At 44.4% G+C, this 25,152-nt stretch overlaps 2 protein-coding genes across 4 annotated transcripts in view; one reads left to right on the top strand and one right to left on the bottom strand.

The window, feature by feature from the left end:
- The window catches only part of palld (palladin, cytoskeletal associated protein), a 44,742-nt gene extending 26,676 nt beyond the window's left edge, over positions 1 to 18,066 (top strand). Inside the window, exons 1-13 of one of the 3 annotated variants that reach the window (XM_033325947.1) lie at positions 2,294 to 2,417; positions 8,081 to 8,758; positions 9,569 to 9,713; positions 10,060 to 10,161; positions 11,132 to 11,170; positions 12,132 to 12,353; positions 12,734 to 12,883; positions 13,270 to 13,358; positions 14,029 to 14,161; positions 15,633 to 15,840; positions 15,917 to 16,082; positions 16,220 to 16,353; positions 16,463 to 18,066. In XM_033325947.1, coding sequence (XP_033181838.1) covers positions 8,283 to 8,758; positions 9,569 to 9,713; positions 10,060 to 10,161; positions 11,132 to 11,170; positions 12,132 to 12,353; positions 12,734 to 12,883; positions 13,270 to 13,358; positions 14,029 to 14,161; positions 15,633 to 15,840; positions 15,917 to 16,082; positions 16,220 to 16,353; positions 16,463 to 16,623 — 2,025 coding nt within the window. In that variant the 5' untranslated portion in view covers positions 2,294 to 2,417; positions 8,081 to 8,282 and the 3' untranslated portion in view covers positions 16,624 to 18,066. Of the gene's footprint in view, positions 1 to 2,293; positions 2,418 to 8,080; positions 8,759 to 9,568; positions 9,714 to 10,059; positions 10,162 to 11,131; positions 11,171 to 12,131; positions 12,354 to 12,733; positions 12,884 to 13,269; positions 13,359 to 14,028; positions 14,162 to 15,632; positions 15,841 to 15,916; positions 16,083 to 16,219; positions 16,354 to 16,462 lie in introns of those variants that run through there. The other 2 variants (XM_026345200.1, XM_026345201.1) reach the window with 2 other exon arrangements.
- cbr4 (carbonyl reductase 4) lies at positions 17,906 to 21,991 on the bottom strand. The gene is made up of 6 exons (XM_026345202.1): positions 21,852 to 21,991; positions 20,684 to 20,832; positions 20,439 to 20,559; positions 20,196 to 20,332; positions 19,758 to 19,892; positions 17,906 to 19,625 (listed from the first exon to the last, which is right to left on the bottom strand). The coding sequence occupies exons 2-6, from the start codon at positions 20,826 to 20,828 to the stop codon at positions 19,447 to 19,449; spliced, it is 717 nt and encodes a 238-aa protein (XP_026200987.1). The 5' UTR covers positions 20,829 to 20,832; positions 21,852 to 21,991; the 3' UTR covers positions 17,906 to 19,446.
- Between the last annotated feature and the right edge of the window lie 3,161 nt (positions 21,992 to 25,152).

Raw genomic sequence — 25,152 nt, 5'->3', positions numbered from 1 at the left:
TGCTCTTTGCCAACAGCCCTCATCAGTCACACACGCTGAACTTCTACTTGTATTTACTGCTATGTGGCAGCAGGTGATTGGTTGTTGCTTTCTGCTCCCTGTGTGTGTGTGTGTGTGTGTTTTTAATCAGACTACTATTATGCTCTTTCCGGCTCATTGTATTAAACCTATAGCAGGATCTACATGTAGGTTCTCTCTGTGTTTCAGTGCTGAGCAATGAGCTCTGGCTGCCAGGATTTGTCGCATATCTGCGCTGTGACTCACAGCTTCCTCTCAGCAATGTGTTTGTGTTTACGAGGCGCAAGTCATGAACTCTCTAATGAACTATTAACAATCACTTTCTTGTCGAGGTGTTGCTTGTGGTTTTATGGAAAGCAGGAAACATGCATGTTAAACAACCACATATGGTAACTGGCTACACACTGAGAACTTTGCTTGTGGTTCATCATCATCACACGTCTAATTAAAAATGGAAGTAAAACACAGAGTGTGGATCAGTTCCCTAATGGATACTTTTGCTTCAGTGAATGCAGGCCACAGGGGGTTTTGATTATCAGCGAATGGAAAAAATCAAAAACAGAAAGCTTGTCAACAGGGGGAGATTGTGCAACAGAATAAAAAGCAAAATGAAGTCACCGGAGACACAAGAAAGCAGGAAAGCAGATAATTTCACATCAACCTCCAGAGTCAGAGATGGGCAGTCCTTAAAAGGATATGGGAGAAACAGGATTGGCTAACACGCCAGACAGACGGACCTCTGGATTGGTCGATTGAGCTAGAGTGACCTGCATGGAATGGAGAAACTTTCCAAATAAGGAAGAGAGTTGTCGGCGCTGACCTTCATAATGTTGTGAGGGGGCTAGAAGAAAGAGGGGTGAGCAGAGGCAGAGAGAGGGAGCAAAGAAAAGACGCACAGAGGGATGACGGGAGCGAGAGACCGGGGTGTATGCCTGGGAGTTGACAGCATGGAAACTAACAGGCCTCAGTGATCCCCTCATAGAAAGCAGACTGTGTTTCCCAAGAAAGAACACCCTGGTATGTTAAACACAGAGAAACACACAGATAAATACATGTTACCCCATAAACACACACACTCGGAGAATCACGTTGTTTCTGGATGAGGTCAATCGTACCTCTGATTGGATTCTGACCCTGACCGCTGGGGCAGGCGGTGTATGCGGCTGCATGTGCGGTGTAGACGTTATCTCCCTTTAGATGCACTCCCAGACCAACACACAACTTCCACTTGCGGATGTTAATTAGAGGGTGTAATAATGTCACCAAGACCCAACTCTGAGCACAGAAGAGGCTGACTGTGACTCGCCTGTAAGTGTCAATGAGTCAACGCACCGGGAATGACTCGCACCTCAAAAGAGAGATAGTCATCAGAGGGGAGAAAGACCCTCTCCCTTCTACAATCAGCAGACATAATCACACACACACACACACACACACACACACACACACACACACACACTCCACTGGACCAGATCTCAGCCTCCCACCTTCTACACACAGTGACTCATCAGCAGCCTGGAAACACTCTCTAAAAATAAAGGCATTACACAAAAATAGAAATGATAAATTCCTAAAAAGGTTTTGTTGCATCCCACAAAAATGAAGTGGAAAATTCTTTTATTGTGAAACTGAATATTTCTGAGCATATTTCAGTGAATGAAATCAGATCTCAGTGGTTGTGATCATTTTGCATTGGCACTGTGTGCGTTTGTCTATTGCTTCAATTGCTCCACAGATTCAACACAGCAGATTAAACTGTTATGTTTGGTATGTAGACAATAGTTACCTTGTTCTATCAATATGTTATAAAATATCAGTGTGGACATAAAGAGGACACAGAATGCAGCTTTTATATCAAATCAGAGTGTGGTTTCAGGTGTGACCTTATGGGACAATGGTTGAACCTCATTTGTTTCATCTGGAACTGAGAGAATTTGCTCTAAAGAATAATTTCTTAAATTTTTTTCAATTCGCTCTCCTCAGTCATCCCGTGTCTCTAGTCTTTAATCATTCAAAACAAACAAACAAACAAACAAAAAAAACAGCAATTAGATAAGACCTTGGAAGATGTTTTCTTCATCCTTGAATCTGAAAGCTGCTATTTTTAGCTCTTTACTCCCACAGGGAAGTTCCTCAGTCAGAGAGCTCTTATTCTGAAAGTTGTTGTCTGTTGTGGAACTAGTGGGTGCTTTTATTGTGAAGGGGAGGAGCTCGCAGACAGACTTGACTCATGCAGAAAGAGAGAGAGAGAGAGAGAGAGAGAGACTGCGTCTATCACCGTCTGGCTGCTCGGTTCTCTATATATGCTCCTCATACCTGGCAGGGCAGCACTGAGACGTAGTTCACTCTCCTGCAGGGAAATATCAGAGCTGCTGCACAGCAAGACCACAACACTGAAGGTAAAGTCTTCTCTTGTACTGACCACTCATTCAACTTAAACTTAGTCAAGTGGATCTGAAAGAGAACAGGGAAATGGATAAAAGTGGAGGATGTCGTTCTTTAACTTTTACACATTACAGCCCTTTTGGGTTCTTTGGTTTATCTAGGAACTGGAACCATAACTTTGTCATTCCAGTTGAGTTAGAGAGTAGAGAGAGAAGACTAATGATGGAGGTAGAATAAAGACTACTTTTTTCAGGCGTTCACAGTCCACCAGTTTGACATGTTAATGTTTAAATCATATGTTTTCAGAATGGGTGTGTGGTTTCCTGGGAGCACACACAGGCTGATACCCATTCATTTGCAGGAGGCTCTAGAGAGGTAGTGAGTTCAGACTGTGGGGGGATAAAAAGGGAAAGAAGAAGAGTGACTTTTACCAGAGACAAGTCAGGTTTTTCTTTCGAGTGTGGCGTCTGTGATGCAGACCGACTGCGTTTATGCAGCTAGGCTTGTTGTTTGTTTGCAGAGCTCCTCGCTGGAGTCAGATGGATTAGTTAACACAATAGAGTCTGTTAGGTGAGAAAGCGTGAGTCTTACTGGGCTGTAACTCTTTCACTGACTGACTTCTTCTGAGCAACTCTTCTTCCTTCTCTCTCTGTGGCTCTTCTTTCCCTGTCCTCCTCCTCCTCCTCCTCTCCCTTTTGCTCCTGCTGCTAATCCCATTTGATGGCGATGTCTTTCCCACTCCAATCCAGTGAAGAATGTCTTCAGCATTCCTGCTATAGCGGGGGGAAAAGGCGGAGGAGTGGGGAGATGAGGGAGAAATGGATGGAGGCGCACTGAGAAAAGTAGGGCTCGCTGATTGTGGAGAGCCCTCTTCACCTACACTTGGTTGTGAAAAACGAGCCCAGATAAAGAGTGAGAGGGAAATTAATAGTGCAATAAGAAGAAATAAAGAAAGTGGGACAGGGTGACAGTGGGTGAACGGAGCCGTCGTGAGCCGCTGGTGTGACTGAAATAAGAAAAACTGTTCTGTGCTTCGTTTTAAAGAGAGGGGGGAAAGGAAAACAGTCTGGTTTTGTTTTATGTGGTGTGTCTGCAATTAGAGCCAGAGAGAACGAAGACCAGGGGGGGAGCATATGGGGGTGGGGTACCCAGGGAAGAGAGGCACTGAAAATAAGTGAAGGACAGCAGGAGAACAAAGGCTGAGGGAGAACATGTCAGCTGATAGGGAAGAAGTGAATGAATGGAAGCTGCAGACGAGGAGCCAAACACATTTTTCAACATATGTGGGAATATTGTGTTCCTTATGTTCTCTGCAGCAGCGAGTGCAGTCAGGTTTTTTGGGGGGTCACACAGCCTGTGAGATATATATTGAAATGTTGGTGGAAACTTGGAGTGACTCCTGGTGCTGGTCTGGTTTCTCTTGTGAAAGCAGAGGGAGGCAGTCGTGAAATAGAGAAGACAGCGAGCACAGATGATGTATTTTAGTATTTTAGTAAGGTTATATGTTTTGATTATATGTTTTGATTATTATTTGGGCATTTAAGCCTTAATTTAAATATTCTGTATATTCAGCAAATTCATGTGGATGTGTACATGTGTGGGCGTCCTGTCAACTGTCGTCATCAAAAACTTCAGTCTGTAAATGTTTCGACAACATGGTGCAATTCAGAGATGACAAAACATTACTCAATACATTAATCAGACAGTATTCAAGTCAGGATTAACAGCCAGTGCTCATACTATGTCATTCACACATCTGCTCAGTCACTGTCAGATTCATCGTCTTGTCTTGCTCAAGGCCATCAGACATGACGCAAAGCTCGTGGCGAATGCAAATGAGGGAACCAGTCTTGTGTAAGCGTGGAAAAACAATCAATGCCCCAATTCAGTGTGACTCGATGTCTAAGGCTCAGAGTGGGAGACGGGTTAAATCTGTGTTTTACCCACGAAGCTGTGATGATTTAAACTCCCGGGTTTGGATGAAGCACTGTGTGGCGCTGACACTGGTTTCCAGGGCTGTGTTTGTGTTGTAGGTGTGATACCGGAGCTCAGCTTGACTATTTGGATATAAATCATTTACAAACGTCAAGGTCATACTGTTACTTTGTGGGAACAAATAGAGTGACACAGTGAGAATGAATAACAGCACACACACACACACACACACACACACACACACACACACACACACACACACACACACACACACACACACACACACAGGAGGGTACAGTATTTTCTCTTTTTCTTTCAAGAGAACAGGCGCGACCTTAGTTCCCCTCGTGTTGTTGTTTACAGAAGGAAATCCCTCATCACAGGCCATGTACACCCAACAACTTCCTGTCCTCCCCCTCGCACACTTCCTGTCATCAGTCGGCCGACTCCCATAAAGCGGCTCCATCTTTTAAGCCAGCTGCGGCGCTAACAAGATAAACCTGCGGGTGGCTTCCCGGTTGCTCCACTGCGAAGTGGAACAGTGGATGAGATTCTCACGCATCCAGGGTTGTTATTGTTAAGGAAGCACAAACAAGTAAACACGGCCATTTAAGACGCTGAGGTCTCCAGTTATTAAAGCAAGATGCTGCTGGTAAAACCCCACTGTGTCTGGCACATCTCAGCGTTTAGCTGGGTCTGGACCGATACATCACAAGGCTGTAAAACACACTTTCAATTAAGTTACTGTCAAGCTGTTCCCGGGCCTGTTTATTGAGCTTTTCCATGTAGCAACCAGAGAGACAAAGTTACTCCAGACCAGATCCCTCTTTTTCTTTTCCATCCTTCTCCCCCCTTCCAAAGAATTCACAGACAGGATCCAGCCCAAAGAAAGTGTTTTTCAGGATGAAACTGGGAAGACTTCACTGCTTTGCCTATTTTTAAATAAAGTCAGGTCAAAAAGACAAAGGAGGCAATGAAAGAGCGCGAGAGCAATAACAGTAATTCTGTGTTACAGTTTGAACGACAGACAGACAGAGGAGCTGGAGCGTTTTCTTTCAGAGGCGCACAGCGCTCCGCGGGCCAGTTGGCTCTGAGCGGAGCAGCAAAACACAGAGCCGTTGGCATGGCGACAAAGGAACACTTCCCTCCTAATTCGGCCGCGCTTCACCGCACTAAGAATAAGAGGGAGTGATGGACGTCTGATGGAGGTCTGCTCTGCCTCTCAAACTACTTGTAGCTACACTATAATGATTTGCACAAGGTCCAGGTTAGGTTGTATGAGGAGCTGCTCTGTATTAGACATCTAGAGGAGACAGTGGGCACCCTGTGCGTAGAGCGGCTCTGCAGGGGAGTAAGAGCTGAGGGCTGCAGTTCTGCAGGGTCACAGAGTCTGGATGAACCCCCGAACCTTTTCTTGATGTAAATGATTAAGTGGGCCATAAAAGTGTTGTGCAGCTGCAAATAACACGAGCTGACCTTTTCATGCACCGAAGCGCAACCAAATATCCAAACAGAAGTCAAACGTCTCAATTCGAAAGCAGATTGATTATTTTATGTAGAGTCATGAGAAATTTGCTTGAATCAGGGATTTCCTATTAGGGAGAGATGTCATACCCTAAAATGAGACAACAGAAGAGAAGCAGATGGACAGAAGCTTGGCTTTCTAATGAATGAAGATGATTGTTTGGACGTATTTGCTTTACAGTACATAGGAGAAAGGAGCGCCTTTTAAGGCAAAGTGATGATGTCAGTCACTGCTGGATAATATAATTTCTGCCTCTGCTCTTACATACTCAGAGAAAAAAGAGATATGAGGACAAAGCTTCTACATGTAATTTCTAAAATTTCTAAAAAACACAATTGTGTAGGAGAGTGTCAGAAATATAAGTGAAGTGTTTGAAGTCTGTCGTGCTGAGACAGTAAAGCTGTGTGCTGCAGAGTGAGAGATGAGTCTGCGAGGAAATTAAGTGTGTTTCCTCTCTGCTGGAGCAGACGGGCAGGGTGCTTCTGCCTGATGCTCTGAGAACACAGCCAAAAAAGGAATCAAACCTCTGCAGAGCGCTGCGAGCCTCACAAGCTGCCAAAACTATTCCTGTAAAAGCACTCTTTTGGTGGAGGCCTGAACGCGAGACGTGCACGGGGGAATGTAAAGAAATACTGAACTGATCCTGTGTGTTGCGGTCAGCGGATCCTGAAAGTAGAGCACCAGGTTGTGACGGGCCGGAATGATCGCAGTGGATGCTTTTGAATTAATGACTATTTGTATAGGCACCAGAAGTGCACTGTGGAAGGGAGCATAGGCAAAAATACCCGGCTGGGACAGACCAATCAGTCATGTTGCTATTGGATTTGGTGTTAGATTTGTTACACTAGGCTACGACTGTCAGTTCTGTTAAATATTCACTGATGTTGTTTGTAAATGTATACAGAGCGGGGTTGAAGGGAGGGGTTTTCCTCTGCATCGTCTAGGATGAAAAATAGTCAAAAGACTCCACTGATTATTCAACATCTGGAAAAGATTATCACATGTGAACTTGGTGGATTCCTGACAACATGCACCACCGGGATGTACAGTATATTCTGAACTGGCTGCCTATGAACAACTCATAGCTGTGTACTAATGTCCACCTTTCCTAAAGACCCATGTCCTCCACCTGGTCCTCGGGGAGAGCTTCTGAGAGTTCACTTTTGTCCCGTGGCTTCTAAACGTTAGTCGTCTTTGTTTCAGCCACACTACAAGGGAACAGAGGCTGTGAGATTCGGTGCCGATGACAGCACAACATTTCTAACCTCCCTCTCTCCCACAGTGACTTGACAACACCGTGAATCAAGCAAGCTGGGGGAGTGACTGGACAACCACACCTCTGTGAAAAAACACAATAGTTCATCATCAGAATCCCGTCCCTGACACAGAAACGGCACAACATTACGTTTGTGTTTTTCTTTCTGCACAATGCCATTCGAATACCCACAACCACGCCTCAGCTTTTCCTCTTTAACCGAGGGTTTTCCTAACTTAGAAAAACATCACATCTGGTCTCTGTCCCGGTACCAGACCAGCGTACAGTCCGCTGGAGTAAACTGGTTCAGTGTTAAAGTGCAGGAACGGCGCTTTTCTCCTCGCTGTTACACTCGTATACCGATGTCTTTACCATACTTGATGCATTGTCAACAAGCTGGCTTTTTAACAGGTCTTTGTTAAAGGCAAGAGGGTGATAACCTATCAGTCAGTGCTGCTGGTGCAGTGGTTTCCTTTCCAGAGCACACACACACACACACACACACACACACACACAGTTGTGCACGTACTAGCACTTTGACTGAACACCAGTTGCCTTGAGACCAGAGGAAAAACTGTTTATTCAGTTCAGCTCCTGTTGAAAACTGTTGGACTGATGGCCGCGTGCTGATGTCATCCTCAGAGTGCTCTGTGGCTTTAATAATGAGCGTCTTCAGCCTGGTTGTGTTCCTGCGTCGCTCCGCTGTCCCGGCTTTTTCAATTTTAGCTCTCCATCCATTATGTTCACATCTGGCATCCAACATTTCTGCCTGTGTGTATTCTGACTAGATTAGAATAGAGACCAGGCCAAAGTGTCATGAATACTCAAACAGCCACAAGCTTTTGTGTCACCTTGTGAACTTTAGCCCATAAACAATGAAAAATCCTTGAGAAAACAAACTCTGCCTTTAGTTTCTGAGAACTGTTGCTAATCACTGTGCTCCTTTTTTTTTTTTTTTTTAGGAACCAGTCCCAGCTGAAGCAGCTGCAGGACCAGATTCTGTTGGAGCAGCAGGAAGCATCCAACTGGCAGCAGCAGGAGCAGCAAGACCAGGAAGTCCCGCCTCCACCTCAGCAGCCACCTCAGGAAGCGCCCCCACCTGCTCCACCATCCCCACCGCTCCCCCCTCCTCCCTCCTTCCAGGAGTTGGAGAGCAGCGTAGCCATGCAGGCCAGCACCTTCAACTACGCCCGGCCCAAGCAGTTCATTGCTGCTCAGAGCCCAGGCGGGGCGGGCTACATCACCCAGTCCTCCGGCTCTTCAGGGTCCAACTTGTCCTCACCCTTGTCTCCTCCCACCTCCCACAAGACCTTCACCAGGGTCACCGTGCCCCCCTTCTCCAAGGCTGGCAGCGTGGAGTCTCCAAGCTCTCCCTCCTTCCCGCCTCCACCGCCGCCCTTCCTCAGCTCCAGTAACTTGCCTTCTCCATCAGGTCCCGCCCAGGACTTCCCTCCTCCCCCGCCACCTCCTCCTCCACCCGTCTCCTTGTCTCCTGCCCACTCGGATATGTCCTCGCCATTCTCGTCTGTCCCTCCATCTCCAGCCTCCAGTTTTCTGTCCTCCGTGTTGCCCTCCACACCTTCCTCACCCAGCAGCTCTATAGTCAACGCCCTGGGCCTTCCCAAAGGCAACGGGACTGTGTAAGGAACCCTCACATACACACTTAAAGATACGGCTTTATTTACATTATCTGTCAAGTTATGTAACATTTTCAATGCTCTTTATACAAAGTGTGTCTCAGGCGAGCAGCTAAACTGGAGGCAGGAGGCTGTACGTCTGCTGCTAGATGGAAGATGACATGTTTACATTTTTATACAGCATGTTTAGAGGAAAACGCTAAAGAATCCCCACACACACACAAACCCACACACATAGACACAAAAGAGCTTCAGCCCCCATATATCAAGACAATATACTCTACATAGAGATTTCAGAGTGCAAGGCCGGTCAAAATCAAGTAAACAATCACATCTTAGTACCTTAGTGTGCACATATGTTCAAGATTGATCAGGACCCAGTGTCCAGCTGATATGAACTGCAAGGTTTACTGGATTTTGGTTCTGGGCTCTGCATATTGAGTTACCTGATAAAATCTGTTGTTGTGTAGATAAGCCTCCCCTGATGGCAGCCCTGCAGAGGGAAACGTGCTTATTTTTTTCCTCCACTAAGGACATTCCATTATCAACTCTGTGCCAGTATATTTTCATCAGTCCCTCACTCCCTCCTGCACTCTCCCTCTCACCCTGGCATTCCTGCTGCAGTTGTGAGAGATAAGAAGACACACTGTGGAATGCTATAGCTGCACATGTCCAGATAAGGGTGGATGTGAGGGAGCCCGAGAGGGAGACGTGGAGCTACAGAGGAAGGAGGATGGAAGATAATGTGTGTGTGCGTCACAGATCAGAGTGCCACGACTTAAATGCTGACAAATGTTGGTTTTGTCCTTTCAGCAAAGCGTTTCCGAGGAAGTCTTCGGTCACCAAGACTCCTCGCATCGCCTCTGACTCGGACATCCAGGGATCCAAAGATGCCGTCATCCAGGATTTGGAGAGAAAACTGCGCTTTAAAGAGGAGCGCATAAGCAATGGTCAACAGGTCTGTGTGTGTGTGTGTGTGTGTGTGTGTGTGTGTGTGTGTGTGTGTGTGTGTGTGTGTTCTGGTCTAAGTGTTTGTTTGCAGGCAATTAGAGACTGAGCGTGTTCAGTAACACAGTCATTAACACAGATTAACAAGTCATACAACTATTCCTCAAACTGTTTTATTACCTATAAAAGTGTATTTACGACAAGCTCAAGTAGATCCCGATTGTTCTGTGCAGACATGTTGACATCCATCATTAACACAAGGCTTAGATACTGTCACGAGTTGACGGTGTGTAAAAGTGGGTGTTCTGCAACTCACACACTAACCCGCACTGACCCCAATTAATCCCTGCTTCCAGAGGTTAACCTATGAGGAGAAGATGGCTCGCAGACTGCTGGGTGCTGACAACGCTGCCACAGTCTTAAACACACAGGACACAGAGGAGGAGCCAGTCACACAGGTACGGTGGCTCTCTATGTGGATGCGACACACACGCACACTCACCTGGATTCATACAGGAGTGGGAATGAATGCACAATCACGTCCAGTGTTGCATGTATACAGCACAAGCACCTTTCTGTTTCTGTTGTGTCCACTGATGCCGGGCTGGTGTCATTCCTATCTCATGATCACTGGCTTTCCTTTATATTCTGTTGAAGTCGAGTGCACCCCTCCACCCCCTCACCCCACCCTGTGTCCCTGTAAACACTGCTGAAGAGCTGGGTATAAACACAGCAAAGTCCTCTGGAGCCCTCCATAAAAAGCTCTGTTTATGCAAACTTGTAGAAACCAGTGTTGCTGCAAACATGCCGGCAGAGTAACACAGTTCGGAGGCTTGTGTAGTCATTTGTCAGCCTGACTGTGAGTAACCAACTTATGTTCTGTGGAAGTTTGAGAGAAAGCAGCACCTCCTCCACAGATCAGAGCTGTGGAAGGACACTTGTAACTAAAGTACTCTGGATTACTTCAACTTTTCCCGTCCCATCGCTGCACTCCTTCTAGTCGATGTGGAGTTAATGGCTCCGACTGACACAGTCACGCTCCCGTTAATTAGGCGACGTCACAGTGCAGACATAATGAGCATCGCCAGTCTTTCCACTCTTTGTCCACACTGCCTGCGGTCGACCACCACGTCGTCGCTGTTTACTGTTGGCATGCAAAGCGATCTGATTGGCTGGTTATGGCACTACAGCGCTGCATGGCTCTGAGCACAACTCTAAGCCTGGCAATGTGGCTGAGAATGATTCACTTCAATACCATGACAATGGAGATTATCATGTTTTGTTGTTTTGATACTGTGTCGAAGTTCCTAAGAATTTTTAAAATAAGTAACATGAAACATACGCGCACACACAAAAACACACATTAAACTGTGCTGTACAGTACGACAACACAACACACAGACGAAACCTCTTTTTTTCTCTCAACAGGAAGACAAGTCACCTGATAGAGAATCTTTCCCTCAAAAGGTTATTGAAACCTTTGTTTCTTTCTGTCACCTTCTGGGTTTTTAGTTCACTCTGTATTAAATGGTACTCTCTCTTTGTGTCGCTGTGCACACCAAATCACACACCAGAACAGATAAAGCACTCTATTGTTTCTTTGTCGTTGTGTTAGGTGATACCACAGATGATGAAACACTGATAGAGCATGGTTAAAAAGTGGTCTAGAAGTGGTGTAACTTTTAGTGTTTGCTCTTCAATCCCTGTCGCCTGAATTGATTCAGATAATGAAGCATGTTCAAGCTTGATTACTATACAAACACACTTGGTTGATCTGGTTTTACAGACTATACTTAGTCTTTTGTTGTCACGCAATGCATGCTACAAACTCACTCTGTATTTGAGATCAAGGTAGCAATTAAGTTATATATTAACTTTTTTTTTTGAGGAGTGAGCACAGTATTTCTTGGTCAGATCTCAGACACAACATGCTGCAGCAGCTGCCTCAGTACCATTACAGGATAATACCTCAGTAGATCAGGATGAGCCATATCTGTGGTTGCTGTCGTTTTCAGCAGCACAGTGAGCTCAAGAGGATGAATGCAACCTCTGCAGCTGCGCTCGAAGCCTGTCATTATCTGTGTGATGTGTCATCGGACTTTGTGCTGCTCCGCAGATGTTCTTTCTGCCAGAGCACAGCAACAGTGATGAAAGATTGATGGAGATGGTGGGAAGGAGGAGTGGCTCATCTGGGCAGAGAGAATTAAGAAATCATGAGTTTAGTAGTTTGGGTGACAATGAAGACAGGTTAATGAGTGTGTAAAACACTGGAAAAAACCAAACAGGCTTTTATTGACAACTTTTTTGCATGGCCTTAAATATGTCTGCCTTTGCCACATGAGCACACAAACCTCATCCATTATTTCTCAGGCTCAGGCTGTCCCAGGCCTTCTCTAATATTTTCCATGTGTCTGTCTCTGTCATGTAGGAATACAAAGTGTCCAGCTTCGAGCAACGCCTGATCAGCGAGATTGAATTCCGCCTGGAGCGTTCTCCGGTGGAGGAGTCAGACGACGACGTGCAGCACGACGAAGACTCTCCCGGGCAGGGGGTGGCACCATCCGTCGACCAAAAGCTCAAACACTACAAAGTCTTTGAGGGCATGCCAGTCACCTTCTCCTGCAAGGTCAACGGAGACCCCAAACCAAAGGTGGGATCCTGCACGTGTTGTAAAAGTATATCATCGCCTACATGATTAAACATAGCTGGTGATCACTGCCATTAGAAAACATGATGTCATTTCTGATAGCTTTGGCTTCATTGCTCGGGAGTTGCTGATGTGTGATGCTGATGATGGAGGGTGCAGATATTGTACATATCCTCTCTGCTGTGATAAGGAGAGGCCCTGTCCTGGGCTGCCTGCCTGCCTCTGTCCACATTAATGATGTGGTGATGACAGGCCTCAGCGTAAACTGATGAACAGAGAGATAATGGTCCCGAAGGGATAGAAGTTCACATTAAAACAGTTTAAAGACGAGATCACTCGATTATAAAAAACTTGTCTGATGCCTTTCTCATCCTGTGCCGCAGGTCTACTGGTTTAAAGATGGCAAGCAGATCTCCAAGAGAAGCGAGCATTACAGGATCAGTCGTGACCCTGACGGCACCTGCTCCCTGCACACTGCTGCAGCCTCGCTGGATGACGACGGCAACTACACCATCATGGCGGGCAACCCTATGGTGAGCAGGTGGAAAAGGAGCTCTGGAAAAGCCCCTGAAATACAACGTTAAATATTAAAGAGAGAGGCATGCACCTTTATAATGAAAACACAATGCACATGCGGCTGTTTGGCTGCCGGTAGGACATGTCAGCGCTCACTAGCGAGATAATAACGTGCATTAAGATAATGATCTCCAGCCTGAAGAGGAAGAGGGCGTTGAATGAGACAGGAAATCGCTAAAAACCTCATGAGGGTCAAAAGTTCATGTTCTCCGTGCTTTCTAACAGTATTTTCCAGTTCCAACAATCACATTTTATTTCCCCCTCCCAGTTTGACTGCTGCCTGTGTTCTGGTGTCAACACCTCGTAAGCTCCTTCTCCCTGTGTGCCTCTTCTCTCCTCACAGGGCCGGGTGAGCTGCACTGGCAGGATGATGGTCCAGGCGGTGAACCAGCGAGGCCGCAGCCAACGCTCGACGCCTGGACACATGCGCAGGTGAGGCTTAAGAGGGGCAGTGGGCCGCGAACAACACCCCCCTTGGTATTTGATTCACAAGCTCCAGCTGCTGGCTGGCACACGCGCTGCAGGCGGCTCACCATCTGCTCCACGCTTGTGTTCGCTCAGACTCTGCGTTGGTCTGATGTAAAATGTTCCAAGAAGAGGCTGTTTACATAAATGTTTGCTTTGAGCTGAATCGCACTTTGCTCTTTGTTGAACTGTCTTTTCAGAACAGAAACGCTTCGTGTTAATGTGAGGGAACACCTGTTTGCTCTGCTCCTCACTGCTCCATTGCCTTTATAAATAAACTACTCACTCTTCTTACTGAAGAATCAACAGATCACACAAAAACACCTGTAGTCTGTTATCTAGATGAACACTCCCTGATTGCACTAGAGGTGAGGTGACAATCAGTGGATCCCAATCTCTTTATTTCCCTTCCCGGTTGACGTGCAGGCAGGGTGGTGATGTCATTGTTGTTAGGACAGGAACACCTATGGGTCCTGACCTGCTGTACGGGCCTCATAGATCAAGAAAGAAGAAGAATATCAGAGGAGGAAACGACAGAAAGAAAGAGAAAAATGTTCATGACAAGTTTTTGAAAAGTTCACTCAAAGCTGTCGACAGTGCTTCAACAAAACCCTGCTTGTTTCCTCCTCTCTATCAGGCCCAGGTCCAGGTCCAGAGACAGCGGTGATGAGAACGATAACATCCAAGAGCGTCACTTCCGCCCTCACTTCCTGCAGGCGCCCGGTGACCTCATCGTTCAGGAGGGACGACTGTGCCGGATGGACTGCAAGGTGAGCACACGGCCCTTCACCGAGTGTGATAAAAGAGATAAAAACAGGTCAACGCGTCGTCCTGAGGTCGCTGTGTTCAAACACCAGCCACACCAAGTAAACCACTTGTTTACCATTTGTTTTTGGACAGCTCTCTTAAAAAACAGCCGACTTCAAGACAGGGCTGCTTTCTAAAAAACATTTTTAAAACTTTAAAGGAGGAACAACAAATTATACACTGTTTCTTGATCTGGTATGGCACGTTAGGCTATACACTTTAATGTGAGGAAGATCTTTTTATGTGTCACTGCGGCTTCAAGGCCTTTTTTGTGGACAAGTTATGGCAGAATCTGCCTGGTTAGTCACAGAACATTTAGTCTAACAGGATTAAAATCTGCTAATTTCACATCCTGTAGGTGAACACTGTGCCGCTTTCTTTAATAAAAGAACGAAAGATGTTTTAAAATAACTGCGACATGACTTGAAGGGAAGAATGCCCGCACCAAAGTGAATATGTTAATCATAGTAATAAAGAAATCCCTTTTTGGATCCGCCCTTTAATTCAGCGTCTGTAATGCTCTCAGGGAGGCTCCGTGTCAGTGCTGCCAAAGAAACATTTCCCTTTCGGAGCTTTCCAGCTTCTTTAGGGAACAGAGAAACCAGCAGAGACAAGATGTTTCATCACTTCCTGGAGTTATGAATGGATCACAGCAGACAGGGAGAATACAGAGGTGTCATTTTTCAGGGATTAAGTGGAATCAGGTTTTCTACAATTATTTCCCCTCTGTGCCACTCCCACCACTTGTTCTCATTTATCTCTCTCGCTCTGTCTGCTCCGTCTTCACCTCGCCTTCCTGCAGTACTTAGAAACTCTCTGAAAACTGGCACGTCATGAAATAAAACAGACCCACAATTAACTTGCTATGAAAAGACTTTTAGAAACTTTTTATGCATGTCAGAAATAAACCGAGAGTCTCCATTCCTTCTTGGCCCTTAAAGTCGAGGATAATTATAGCAAATATTTATTTCCACATCATTTGTGTTTCTCCAAACTTTCCATGCTCGGAAAGGTCACTTCCAGAAATACTTCATACACTGTCCTTTGTGTTATGTGTGAATGTTATTAGTGTATTCATCTGTCCATTGCAATACGGAGAGCACACAGAAAGAGTGGCAGTGTTTTCAGGTGAGCAGGGTGGAGTCAGTGTCATGTTTCTCCACAAAGGCAGTCGAGGCAGATGGCAGCACCGTTTACTCCCATGACAAAGCATGCAGGCGACTAGGCTCCTCCAGGCAAACACAACACAGACAGATTAACCAAACAGAGCTCTTTTTATATTTCACAATAAACACACGGGACACATGCAGCTAATATGCTCATTTTGTCCAACACAAACAACCACGGACTGCACAAACTCAGAGCATCCCTCACTCGACAGTCTGAGTGAACCCTTGACACTAGTTCAGTGAGTTTTGCGTTTGCAACCTGCAGGTGAGCGGCTTGCCCACTCCTGACCTGATCTGGCAGCTGAACGGACAGACCATCCGCCCCGACTCTGCCCACAAGATGCTGGTGAGGGAGAACGGGGTGCACTCGCTGGTCATCGAGCCTGTGACAAGCCGTGATGCAGGCATCTACACCTGCATCGCCAGCAACAGAGCTGGGCAGAACTCCTTCAACCTGGAACTCATCGTTGCAGGTAAACACAGTTTTGTTTTAGTTCTTGTTTGATTCATTTGTTTTGTACCTGTCTCATTACTACGCTCTTTCCACAGCCAAAGAGATGCACAAGGCTCCTTCATTCATCGAAAAGCTACAGAACACAAGTGTTGCAGAGGGTCATCCTGTGAGACTGGAGTGTCGTGTCACTGGGGTTCCCTACCCACAAATCTTCTGGAAAAGGGAGAATGAGTCTTTCACTCACAACACCGACAGAATCAGGTGAATAAAACCTAAAAACTAACACATCAGGAAGTGCTTTTAACCCTTGTTGGTGCTTTCTTTAGCCTGCATTTGTACCACATTGCAGGAGGTTGGAATATTCAAATAGTCTTTGTATGTGACTTTTTTTTCCCCAGCATGCACCAGGACAACTGTGGCTACCTGTGTATGATCATCCAGCCGGCCCTGAAAGAGGACGCTGGTTGGTACACTGTGTCAGCAAAGAATGATGCAGGCATCGTGTCCAGCACTGCTCGCCTCGATGTCCACAGTAAGTTCAGACTCGGAAACATGCACGCTGCTCATTGAGTTAAGCACTTTTTGTCTGGCTTTGCGTAATTTCTACATGTAACCCTTCTCCTTCTCCTCTCTGCCCTCAGCTCAGTGGCAGCAGCCTAACCTCCCCAAGCCCAAGAAGGTGCGTCCCTCCACCAGCCGCTACGCTGCTCTGACAGAGAGAGGGCTGGACGTGAAGGCGGCCTTCTTCCCCGAGTCCAGCCCCCTGCCGCCCGGTGGCCTGGTGGAAAGCGACGACCTGTAGAGGCCACAGGGAGGCGCGAGGATTACGTCACCCTGAAAGCTGCCCTTGCTCGCAGCACTCCTGAGACAAATACTTTATGATGGCGAGGAGGGGGCAGAACCTCACCCACCACCGTTGAACTGCAGATCCAGAACGAAAGGGTTGGTGGACAGAGTGAGATGGCGCAGACATGGTTTTCTTATGTTTTTTTATAGTAAGACAAAACACATTATATTACAGAATTCATCAAGTTGGTATGCCAAGCTTCATTTTATCAACTGGACCTGGAAGTGCCTCTATATCTGTGAAGATGAACAAAACAAAACAAAAAAAAAAAACTGTTACAGAAACATAGACTTACTATGCATGTTCAAATGGTGCCCTGCAATACACAGACTAATATTGTATTCCTAAGTAGAACTGCACCAACTACATGTAGTGGAGAAAGAAAGAAAAGGAGACTGACAGCTCGACGAAGGAGATCACACACGTTTATTATTTGTTATGTGGGCCTTGTGTAGCACGGTGCTGATACCTACAGTAGCCACGTGTAGTTAGAGTATTATACATTCTCTGTTTAGTCTGGTCGTAGATTAGATTACAGTCACAGATACAGGACGAGGCTGGGCCTTACGAACAGTATAGGGATCGAAAGAAATGAGGTTTGGGAAAATGAACGCTCGCACATGGATGAGATTTGTGGGTTGGATCGAACAGGAAGAGACAGCGACGGGAAAAAGAAAGTGTTTGGACAACTTTAAACGTGGTAAGCGGGATGTGACAGACAGTGGCAGTCGTGAAGGTGACGAACTGAGATGAGATTAAAAAAAAAAAAGAAAACTTTTGGTCATGGTGAGAAATTCTGGTGATATTTTCTTTTTTTGTCATGCTCTATTTTAGAGGTGTGAATTCAAATGTTCTCACAGAAGAGAGGGTGTTGTGAAAGGTTTCAGCGTACTTGTCAAGCGCATCACAGATTCTCCATTTTATTTTTGTATGAAACAAAATAAAGACTTATTTACTTTCCCAGCAATCTTAACATAAGTTATATCAGCAACCCTTTAATGATAAAACAATCCTTCCCGTATGACTTTATAAATGTATTTAACTGCCTTAAATCACATTTAGGCTTAATGCAATCACATTTGCTTTGCATGTTATTTTTGGACACTTGTACAGTGCCAAACTACTTTTACTAAGGACGAATAAAACACAGCTTTTTCCAGTATTCAGGGGTAGCAACTTTCTAAGCTGGTGAAAAGTGAAAAGCAAGGCATATTTATATCTATTTTTGTCACCTCTGTAATACTATACAAAGTGGACGTCTTTTTTCTGTCTGTTTGGAGCTTTCATCTGCTGACAGTTACTGTGTTTGCACATTTCTATGCCAATCAATGCCTGTATATGGATTGTTCTCCCGATATTATTTTAGGTTATGAAAGTTAATAAAAATCAGACTCTTCAGACAGTGTGAGATGTTTTTATAGACTGGCAGGCTCTTCCTAAAACAATAACAGAATGCCAAAAACCACATTATCACTCACAGTGGAAATACCATTCTTACTAAAGTCAGGGTTTAATGTCATCTAATCCTTAAATAGAGAACACAACGCTCAGGATGCAAGTGTACATAAAAGAGAGAGAGAGAGCACATTCAATGATGATCTTCCAAAATCAAGCAACAGAGAAGTTCAGATCTCATCACTAATCATGACAGACACCTCCAACCCCATCCGTCCACACTACGACACAGTGGAGTAGAGCTGTAACCAGACACTCAAAACATTCTCAGGGCTAAAAATACCCCTCCCCACCTCCACCACTACCTCTAATTTCCTCCAGCTGCAGCCTAACATGCCTGGCCCCTCTACCTCTACCAGAGGTGGACTCAGGGGGGCGGCTGGTGGACAGGCCAACATGTGCCTGTGGTGGGGGCCTCCCCTGCGGGAGGTGGGGGAACAAAACACGAACGTCACGACCAGTGTTGGAACGCTTTGCACTCATGGAAAAAGATCAACAGCGTTGATCTACTGATAAATTTAAGACCTCAGGGGAACCAAGGTCTGGACTGGGCCAGACACTCTGGAGTCAGCAGTGTTAGTCACGACCCGCTGTCACACGCATCAGGCCACGACCACTGTGGGTGGATTCGGTGACTCAGCAGAAAGTGGGCACCTCCCTTTTTACATTATTATTAATTTTTTTTCATTTTTGTTACTCTCTAGACATTTGTCAAAAGATAAGAAAATAAACACTATAAAACACAACCTGACGCTTCTACAGCTTCACAGACATGAGTCTGAATTTAATGTGGCCACACAGAAGCACTTGAAGCCTTGTTACATTTCTTCACCACTCACAAATTTTCAAAACAAGACATAAAATGTTACAGAAAAAAACAAAGTGACACTTTCACATGCTCCTCTGTCACAGTTTTGATTGGTCAAACATTATCTGATCTTCATCTATTTCAAGAGTATTAACAAATATAATGTGCTTAAAATAATAATTAAAAAAAACAACCATAAAAACGTCATAGTGCTAAAGGAAAAGTAAAAAAGAGAAGAATGCGCTTACGTGAGTCATTCGAAGAGAAGCTTTCAGAGGATCTACGATCAATAATTGATCATTGACATAAAGCTACAAAGGACTTTGTAATTCACCAGTCTACAATTAGGGTCAATAAGTAATCAATTCTTGAAGTTCTCAATAAAGACATGAAATACTTTTTCTTCTGTTATTACTTTAGCCTCATCATATTTGTTCATACTCTTGACTTAGATGAAGATCAAATCATATTTTAATAACAAATGAATGCAGAAAACCAGAGAAAACCCACATTCCCTACATGGCCAGCTGCAGCCCTCCATCCACCACCAGCACCTGTCCTGTTATATAGGAAGACTCCAAAAGGAAGAGGGCAGCCTTGGCTACCTCCTCCGGCTCGCCGAATCTCCCCAGTGGAACAGAACGCACCTCATTCTCCTCGTTTAGCCCTGATGTCATGTCAGTGCGGATGAAACCTAGAAATGAAAGAGGGCAGGAAGATGAGAAAGGCCATAAAAAGGACACATAAGAGGCCAGAAGCTGGGACAGGAAAAGAAAAGCCAGAGGAGGGGGGAAGGGTGACGTAAAAAGATGGAGTTGTGCTGTACCCGGAGCCAGGAGGTTAACCCTGATGTCTCGTGAAGCAACTTCTTTAGCCAGTGAGCGTGTGAAGCCCTCCAGACCGGCTTTACTGGCACTGTACACACACTGCCCAGCATTCCCTTTCAGACCCACAACAGAGCCTGCAAACAAGAAACAGACACCCACTGAGACTACTTTGGTATAAAGGAAGTCACTAGTTAAAAGTGTGACATGAGCGATTTCACGTTTTTTACCTTTTGATACTAATATAACTGAAAACATAGGTTGAGAGTAATTTCTACTAGTTGGGTTAAAATTGATACCAGTATGGTCTTTTACAGTAACATTTAAAAAGTGGAGTGATTCTACAGTCAGTGGTAACGTCATACATCGCCCTCTAGTGACCAATCTGGAAGCATAATACTAATGCTACTAGGTACCAATAGTACAGGTACTAATAGTACCTATATTAACAATGGCTGCTCCCTGGATGTGCAACATGCTGCGCAGTGCTGCCCTGCAGGTGAGCATGGTGCCCAGCAGGTTGATGTGAAGCAGAGCCACCATCTCCTCTGGCTTGGTCCTCAGTAACAGAGCATCCCTGAACAAAGAGACGGCGTCAACTGGAACGTTCAGTGTTGTATGACATTTTATCTATGTATATTTATACAGTGCTGAGCAGAGCCACTGCCTAAGTGTCTCATCACTTGTTGATGCCAGCTGCATTCACAAGATAAGAGATGTTTCCGCAGGTTTTCTGGATGCTGTCAAAGGTTTTCTGCACCTCCTGCTCCTTGGAGACGTCACAACTAAAAGCCACATGGTCGGCTAGAGGGCAGACACAGAGGGTGTGTGAGTACGTTCAAGTGCTGCACGTTCGCCTTTCTTTTATTTTGTAGCACAAAAGTAACAGGCAGGAAAGTCAAGGCAGACCATCAGTATTCCAGTTTACCTCCATGTAGAGATGCCACAGCAACCTGGGCAGCATCTTCATTCCTGGAGACAACAGCCAACCTGCAGCCTCTCTCCGCCAGCAGGCGGGACACGGCCCTCCCTATGCCCCTGGAACCCCCACAGACCACGGCCAACCTGGACATGACCCTGTAGGGAGACGACATGCTACACATCACTGTCTCCACAGGTGAATTAACATACAACCACCGCAATGAGTGGAGAAAAGTAACTGAGTACATTTACTCTAGTTCTCTGGAGGCTGAGTCGTGTGAAGTGGATTTTATTACTTCTTAGTTTGAAATGTTTCACTTCTCCTCCAGGTAGCTGTTTGAAGGAACTAGTGGGGAACCTGGGAGGACAGAGAACCTTCAGCAAGACTGACAGAGGTAGCTGTAATTTATTGAGGTATTCCCACTTTTACTTTTACCAACTACAGTTCATGGTGAAATATAGATATATATATATATATACTTTCCTCCACTACATTTACATTTTACATTTAGTTATTTAGTAGATGCGTTTAAGTGACTTACAAGTGAGGAACAATGAGACAGTGAGGAAACCTACAGTTAACGGGTGGATTTGTTTAGTTTAATCCTAGTTTAAGATGTTAGAAAGCTTTCAAAGCCCCTTCTGAAGTTAACTTAACAAAGAAAAACAGTTTTTATGATTTTGTTTAGGTTCATAATTTACTTGAGTACTATGGATGTGTTTCAAACCATCTTTATCCACAGTACATTAGAGTTGATATTGTACCAAAAGTACTCAAAGATAATTTATATATATATAATATCTGTATACCAAGATAAACTATGAAAAAACTAAAGCCATTTCTACAGAGAGAAATAAAAATGTATCACAAAATAAAAAGGAGTTGAATTGATCAGAAAATGCCATAAAGTATGTAATCTATATTAATATGAAGCCTTAATAATGCTGAAGCAGATTTTGGTAACACAACAGCGTAGTAACGTTAATTGTTTAATATCATTTTAAATGGAGCTGAAATTCATTGAAATTCATCTGTAGTTTGTTTTTATTGACACCGTCGAGTTAACGACAAGTTCACGGTAACTGAGGTCACTTGGCTTTGTGTGATATAAACAGGTTTCCAGCAACACAACTCCACTTTTCTAACACAGTCCATGTGCTGAGCCGTCTCTCACCTTATCCCCAGCTGTCCCTGTCCGTCGCACACAGCTTGATGCTCTTGCAGATGAGTTAATTCTCCGTCCGACTCTGCAGAGCAGCGACCATGGACGTCGCCATGTTGGTTACCGTGTTGCTGTGATGCTCACCGCCGGCCGCAAGATGGCGCCGTGGACACAACTCAGCCCTGAGCAGTTTTTATTCTAAGGCCTCAGTCCACTAATAGAGACTGGAACAGCACAACAACCCGACATAATCACAGCATAAGCACCAGGAAACCTTTATTTATTTGTTTACTGTTGACAGTGAAACCAAAAGGTCACGAGGATTCATAACTGCTGCTGATAACACTTTACACTGATCTTAATATAGTTTATTACCATAACAGTAGTAGTGTCTGTGTAATGTCTTTCTGGGAAAACATCATTCGTGCAGGAATACAGTGTTTTCTCTTTACTTTTGTGAGATTTCAGTTCATGCTGACTCCTCTGCTCTACATCCTGAAATAGCACAAACAGGCTTCACTGCAGCCGTTCATTTTGTCTTTGCTTCATTTGTCATTGTTTCCCCAGTGGAAATATATTTCACTAGAAAGCAAAACTGTCACCGGTGCACGGAGGAATGAGTGATGTTGACAGTGGGTGGCCTTGTCCTCCACCTGGATCATCCATCAGGCCAGGATGTCCTGCCAGACTGATTTGCTGATCTGGAGTCACATTCACAACCTGCACCTTAGTGCACGTGTAAGTGAGCGCTGTGATTCATATCTATGCTGCAGCAGACAAATACAACCACCACAAAGGCAGCAGAACAAGTGCAAAACGTTTCTCTGAGCCTCCGTGTTCATTAACATCAGCTGTGCTGGTGTGTCAGAGAAAACAACACTGCATTTGTATTCTGATCCCCTTCGTGAACACCGGGACATCATTCCCCTCTTTTATACATTAGCGATCTAATGACGCTCACCAACAGAGGCACAGTTTGCTCTCTCACACACGGACACATGTACACACACTTTCATTAGACGCTGCATGTTTTGATTGCACACATATTTACATTTCAGTAGGGAGGCTTGTTTCACACCTGAACATGAACCTTCATGTTTTAGATTTCCTGGATGTTATTTACACCATACATTCCAATATGAATTCTCTGAAATACCATAAATCCTTTTAGGGAACACACAACCCTAGTCATTTCAGGTAGTACAGAAAAAGCTGTAAGAAGGACACGCCTTTCACCGAGCCACTGACACACCTAGAGTAAACATTATCATGAAATTCTTGACCTCGAGGCTCTGATTTCTGAACTCTGTGCAGCTATAAATGTTTTACTTGTATAAAAAGCTTTTTTCCCATTTTTACACACGAGCACCACTAATGTCTACCTGTCAAACATCAGTGTTCTCACCAAACCTGATGCAAATGTGAATAAGTCAGTCCAAACATACTTTTATTATTAGTATTATTCCAGTTCAGTGCAGTATTATGCTTTTACAATGGAATAACTTATTCCCATGGTAATCCATCCTCTGCAGGGAACTGTGTGCAGCACAATGACCTCTCTGGGAGCTTGTCACTTTCTGTCAGTGTTTCGCAGCTGAACACACTGGGAAGGCGCACCTCGCTCTGCAACACTCTGCTCCGCTGTAAGTCACAGGAGAAGCTCATCTTCAGTAAGAGCCCTTCATTTCTGGAGACACTAATTACCACATTTCCTAGGACTTACCTGAAATGCAGTTAATTAGGAACAAGTATGTTTTTACAGTGATAATTTATCGTGAGTACCTTTTGTTTAGTAATGCGTTCTAATACTTGGGACAGGGAGGGTGAAGACAGATTATCCTGTCAGCTGTGGTTTATCTGTATCTATTCGATAGTGCTCAGTCCATTGAAAAGTAGCCAACAGAACACAAAGTCAAACAGAAAAGAAAACACCACATTATTGTCAATGAATTGGCCTAAAAAAATTATGGAAACCATTAGCTTTTATTGTTAAGGAGATTTTTACAAAATGTGCTATTCCCTCAAAGACTTCAGAATGTTTTTCACATAATAAACTTGTGCCAAGTTTCAGTTTCACCATTTTCAGACATACATGAATAACTACAAAAAAAAAAAAAAAAAAAAAAATCAAGTAAGTCACCTCGGCATGAGGAAAATCTATTACGCTGAATCAAGCAAGCTTAAGTTGCCACGTTTTCAATAAAAGAAAATATATTAACCGTTGTAAGAACTGCTTCATGTTTTGAGTCTGAAACTGTGCAGCCTACGCATAGAAATTACGGACGATGGGTCATGCGTATAATTAGAACTGTTATGATAGTGCATAAATGTGTGCATCTGTGCTGGAGTATTTTCAGTTTGATGTGTTTATTAAAGGCTCACCTGTGAAATGAAAAGACACTATTAATAGCTATTTGAGCATAGAGCCTGAGGTTTGTGTGGTGATGGCCAAGACAATAATGCAACATCAGGTTAATTCTACATAAAGCACCAAATTCAGAAAGACAAAGAAAAAACAAATGGACCTAACAGTGATTTGTACCATCCCTCTCCACACTCTCACTAGATTTCAAACAAATCTCAACATACACCAGCAGTCAGTTACACAGTGATTCCCCTCAATTAACAAGAAACTAAAAACAACAACAAAGACAATAGTAGAAACTCTGGGTCCAATTCAGTCACTGAAGTCACACTCAAAGCCAAATTTGGCACCAGTCAGTGATTGCCTCAGCTCCAAAGTATTTAAATACCCCGTCAGACTTCAGGTCAGTCAGTCATTAACGATATCTAGTAGTACCGTCAAATTTTTAATTGATCCAATGTATATATAAAGGAAAAGAGAATAAACCAGTGTTCATTCTCTAAAGTACTAATTAAATTCCAGTCAATACAAGGTCTAGAAATAAAAAAAACTTTGAATAGATGAAATGTACAAAAAAGAAAAAACAAATAAAACAACAACAACAACAACAACAACAAAAAACCCAACCACAAAATAAAAAAAATAATCAAGGGCATCAAAGTGATCGACCTCAACAGAAACCTTACTTCTAGAGATTTAACAGATTTACACTGCACATCTCTTCCTGCGGAGTGATACGATGATATGTTACGTCAGGAAAACGTTCGGTGCATTAGCTGACTGTATGTTTATTGCCACAAGTCACATTAGGAGCGAGTTATAGTATATAAAAACTGAGAAGGGTGCCCGTGTCCGGTGTGCCTTACTGCACGTCAAGGTTACTTATATGAAAGACCATGTAAGAGCAGCAGGTGTCAGCCACAGTGGAAATCTGTTAAACATAAATAT

Source organism: Anabas testudineus, chromosome 4 (assembly GCF_900324465.2).
Source record: "Anabas testudineus chromosome 4, fAnaTes1.2, whole genome shotgun sequence".
In the NCBI taxonomy this organism is placed as follows: Eukaryota; Metazoa; Chordata; class Actinopteri; order Anabantiformes; family Anabantidae; genus Anabas; species Anabas testudineus.
This window is presented reverse-complemented; position numbering and strand designations above follow the sequence as displayed.

Excerpts from the sequence above, each read along its gene's own strand:
- cbr4 (XM_026345202.1), bottom strand. The coding sequence starts at position 20,828 with ATGTCCAGGTTGGCCGTGGTCTGTGGGGGTTCCAGGGGCATAGGGAGG. Across the intron at positions 20,560-20,683 it reads TGTGGCATCTCTACATGGAG|CCGACCATGTGGCTTTTAGT; the intron begins GTAAACTGGAAT and ends TCTGCCCTCTAG. Across the intron at positions 19,893-20,195 it reads AGCAGCCATTGTTAATATAG|GCTCTGTTGTGGGTCTGAAA; the intron begins GTACTATTAGTA and ends TCTTGTTTGCAG.